At 42.0% G+C, this 4,922-nt stretch overlaps 1 protein-coding gene across 1 annotated transcript in view; it reads left to right on the top strand.

Annotated features, from left to right (window-relative positions):
- Positions 1-4,922, top strand: part of LOC102199403 (partitioning defective 3 homolog B-like) — a 213,201-nt gene that overhangs the window by 50,708 nt on the left and 157,571 nt on the right. Inside the window, exon 4 of the mRNA XM_013913502.1 lies at positions 3,854-3,948. Coding sequence (XP_013768956.1) covers positions 3,854-3,948 — 95 coding nt within the window. The remainder of the gene's footprint in view (positions 1-3,853; positions 3,949-4,922) is intronic.

Here is a 4,922-nt window from a genome sequence, read left to right as displayed (position 1 = left end):
CATCCATCCATCCATCCATCCATCCATCCATCCAGCCGTCCATCATCCATCTGTCCATCATCCATCCATCCATCCATCCAGCCGTCATCCTTCCATCCATCCTTCCATCCATCCATTCAGCTGTCATCCATCCATCCATTCAGCCGTCATCCATCCTTCCATCCAGCCGTCCATCATCCATCTGTCCATCCTTCCATCCATTCAGCCGTCTTTCATCCAACCTTCCATCCATCCATCCATTCAGCCGTCTTCCATCCATCCATCCATTCAGCCGTCACCCATCCATCCTTCCATCCGTCCATCATCCGTCCGTCCATCCATCCATCTATCCAGTTGTCCGTCCATCCATTCAGCCGTCATCCATCCATCCATCCATCCATCCATCCATCCATCCATTCAGCCGTCATCCATCCATTCATCCATCCGTCCGTCCATCCATTCGTCCGTCCATCCGTCCATCTGTCCGTCCATCTGTCCGTTCATCCATCTTCTTACTCCTATCTAATAACTAACAACATTTAACCTCCTAAGACCTGAACTCTTTCGTGGCATGCATCTCTTTGCATGATGAATGTAAAAACAAAGAATTATCTTTTTACCTGATTTTGCTCTACAAGGGTCTGATATCCACATATGAGGTAATTTGTTTTAAATTCCGATAGAACAGTGGCAGTATGATGTCCTTGTAAGTGGATATCAGGCCCTTGTAGAGCAAAATTTAGTATTGTGGTCTAGACAATCCAAAATGTGATGTCCACATATGTGGACGCCAGGCCCTAGGAGGTTAGGCACGTTGATTATATTTAGATGAGAAACATTCAGTGTAAGATCCACTCTCATAATCATGCTGTCATCATTACACACCAGAGTTTGTCAGGAAGTGGACGTTAGTGACGATGACTAGAAAATCTAGAATTCTCTTTAAATTAGAATATCTTTTGGAATATGCCACATATCTTATTTTAACCAATTTTATTGTTTTATTTTTCAGTATTTACAGTATAGTCGTATTTTGTTTTTATATATATTTATATATTTTCTTTTCTTTCTGTTTCTCTGCCCTCATTTTCACCACTTCTGTCCTCCATCCATTATCCCTCTTTCATTGCTTCCTTTGAGGAGATGAATTCATTGAAGCTTTGATGTAATCCATATCCCCCACCCCGTCTTAAGAGCACCAAGGGTCCATTTTGTGATGATCAATAAATGACCCTACAAATACCATTTGGCATGTTTTCTGAGTAGTGCGACCATATAGAGTTCCCTCCACCCTCACCACCACCTTACTATAGTATTCCCTATTGAACTGTAGACACTATCATGACAGTGTTCTTAATGTATGTATGGATTGATGGTCCCCATGAGTGGGAGGGGTAGAGTTAAGGTCTGGGAGTATACCACACATGTCATAGTAATGCCACTGCTAATAAATCTCAGTAATTGGCTTTAGTTTTGCAGTTCTTTCTTCCAATTTCACGTTTTCTCCGTTCTGCACAAAGCAAAGGACGCTGTGTTTCATTTATCCGTTTCTGTTAAGTGATTATTTTATGTGAAGGGGTGATGAGATGCACAGATGAAAACACTATCATATATCAGCTTCTTGCACAAACAAATGTGCAGATCAACCATCTATGCATGAACATCAGTGTATACATTAACGTGTCGCACATTAGAGCTCTGTGATGTTCTGGTTGCAGATACATCACACATTCAGTGTCGCCACGTCCTTCCTCACCGGGGGAGCGTGGCGGTTTTCAATCCCTACAAACTTTGCTTTATGTTAACAAAATTAATTTGTAATTAGATTTACAAATGGTATATCGCAAATATACATTTCCCACTCCATCATAGCACATGACCACTGGTCTTCTTTGCTCCCATTGGTTGTTGCATCAAAGTTGAGGGTCGTTAAACCCAATGCCAGCTCTTATATTTACTTGGATGGTTTTCACGAATTTGCTAAATATGGCTCGTGTTCCACAGAGCACATCCCACTTAAGTAAATATTCACTCACCTGTTCGATGACTTGTTAATGCAATTACCTTATGAGCCTCTGTGCAAACCAAGCTTTAGAATGGGAGAAGAAAAGGGATTTAAGTGGCTTTGACCTAGCATAGCTGTTAGGTTGGTCTCAGTGTTTCATGCACTGCTGATCTGCTGGGGGTCTTTCTGCACAGCCATCTTTAGTGTCTTCACGGTTTGAGCTGATAGGAACAGAACAGTAGCTCAATTAACCACTTTTTAGAACCAAGGTATGCAGAAGAGCATTTCTAAAAGTACAACATCTTAAACCAGGGGTGGGCAACTCCAGGCCTCGAGGGCTGGTGTCCCTGCAGGTTTTAGATGTGTCCTTGAACAAACACAGCTGATTTAAATGAATAAATTAGCTCCTCAACATGTCCTGAAGTTCTCCAGAGGCCTGGTAACGAACTAATCATGTGATTCAGGGGTGTTGACCCAAGGTGAGATCTTAAACCTGCAGGACACCAGCCCTCGAGGCCTGGAATTGCCCACCCCTGTCTTAAACCTTTAAGCAGATGGGCTACTGCACCAGAAGACCACACCGGGCGCCACACCTGCCAGCTACGAGCAGGAACTGAGGCTGCTATTCGCACGGCCTCACCAAAACTAGATTCTAGAAGATTTCAGAAACTGTTCTGGGTCTAATGAGACTCCATTTCTTAATATTTTGATGGTAAGGTCAGAATTTGGTGTAAATGACATCAAGCTGTTCAGGGTGGTGGTGTAACAGTGTGGGTCTGTGGCACTCTTTAGGACCCATAATGCTAATTAAGCGTCATTTAAATTCCACACATGTCCATCTCTTTATGATCACAGTGGACCTTACTGTCATGGCTGCTTCCAGAGGATAACACACCATGCCACAAAGCTCAAATCATCTCTAGCTGGGCTCTATCATGAGTTCACTGTACTCTAATGGTCTCCAGTCACCAGATCTCAATCCAATAGAGCACCTTAGGGATGCAGCGTAACGGCTGTTTCCCGCCACAGCTGCGTGATGCTGTCATATCAATATGGACCAAAATCTCTGAGGGTTTTCCAGCACCTTGTTGAATCCATACCATGAAGGAAGCATCCACCTGCTCCTAGCAGGGTGAACTTTTAAAGTTGTCCAGTGAGTGTCAATTTATGGCTATTTAAACAAACCTATTTGTAAATCTACAAAGTTGGACTTTACACACTAAACAATCCCAATCTAAAACCACAGACTTGTAAAATGTGTCTTATATTACAGTGTAGCTGCTGTAGCTGTACATTTAAAATTAACACATTAAATCTCAGGAAAACGTCCCAGCTGTGACCAGAACGTAACATTTATGTGTGTTTCCGTGTGCGTTTCTATTTTTCTGTGATAAACCTCTCGCCTGTCTGGCTCTGGAGCCAGGCGCTGTCTGTTATTTTGGACTGACAGACAGAGAAGCTACCAGAGGAGCAGAGTCAATGTGGCTTCAGACCAACTGTTGTGTGGTTAGTTGGTGGTTAGATTCATGCTATGTGCTTTTTCCTGAACACAGCTTGTGCAAAGATAGAAATGAGGGAAAAGTTGTTGATTTACGGGCTGCTGAACATCTTCAAACATTTTGAGTAATTAATTAGTGTGCACACTCAAGCTGCATAAACGAACACACATTTCTGCACTCGTGTATGTATAACCATGACTTTGGGCGGCAGATCTTCTCACTTTCAAACTCGTCTTGATTTTGTATCATGTTGCAGATAACACGTATATGTCTCTGTTAGTGTACGCTCATCAGCTTACAATTAATGTTTAAGTATCTGCGCATTAAGTCTGTGGCTGACTGGATGCTGTCCTCTGTATGCTTATTATAGACACACCCCTGCTGGTGCGAAGCAGCAGTGATTCTGCCCTCAGCCCCCAACCAGCAGAGTCTGAGCCCTCCTTCAAGGAAGACAACACTTTGATGGTAAGACCCTAAGGCCACTGGAGAAAAAAAGAGAGAACAGCACACAGAAACACGCTTAAAGACCTAAAACTAAAATATAAAAATACTTTCTTATTCTAAATTCTTATTTTTCAAGGATTTTTCTGGTATGTATTAAAACAATACTTACATGTTCATATGGAGTAGATCTTGGCTGGTCTACCTGTGAATCAGCAGAATGGCCCTGAGCCACACCTGTGGTGTACGAGGCTAAACGATCAGTGCTTGGTCGGTGCAATAATGCTCTCCAAAGTTTTCCTCAAGCTTCAGCAGTTCAAGTTAAGTGTGGTTAGTCCAGATGTTCCTCTATTATGGAAATACACATAATGGCTGAGTATACATTTACTGTTGTTAGCTGGATATTTACGGTCTTCTTCTTCCTAATTCCTCAACAGCTCGAAAAGAACTGTGATATATTGTGTTAAACAGGCACCGGCTGACTCCTGTATGACACCGCGTACCACGGCATATTTATTAAAGTCGAACTGATTGGTATCATTAGGTTTTTCCAAAGTTATACTATCTTTTTAAAATGTGTTTGAATAGCTTTTGTAAGTTATTGATTTACTCTAATGTCTCATCATGGGCACTGTGAGCTTCCTTCTAATGCTGTTGTAAAAGGGAGAAACGATGAGATATTTATGCCCTTGTGGCTTTTGTTGTAGCAGCAGTCCAGGGACAAATGCTAAATTTACCCCACTGCTCATAAAGCTCATAAAGAGTATAGCATTCAACGTTTATACGAGCATGCAAACGTCTAATGTTGATGCTGCTGGGTTCATCGGATAAGGAAAATTCATAATTTCTTTTCTAGTTGGAAGCATAAATGAAAGTAGTGGGAATACTTTACAGCTGGCCTGGTCTGCTGTTATTATTATGAATGTCTGGCCTTTTACAGGGAGTGCAGAATTATTAGGCAAATGAGTATTTTGTCCACATCATCCTCTTCATGCATG

The sequence above is a fragment of the Pundamilia nyererei genome, unplaced genomic scaffold, assembly GCF_000239375.1.
Source record: "Pundamilia nyererei isolate P.nyererei 1_Seehausen unplaced genomic scaffold, PunNye1.0 scaffold00135, whole genome shotgun sequence".
NCBI lineage: Eukaryota > Metazoa > Chordata > Actinopteri > Cichliformes > Cichlidae > Pundamilia > Pundamilia nyererei.
The sequence above is the reverse complement of the archived record's forward strand: the minus strand, read 5'-3'. Positions and strand labels throughout refer to the sequence as shown.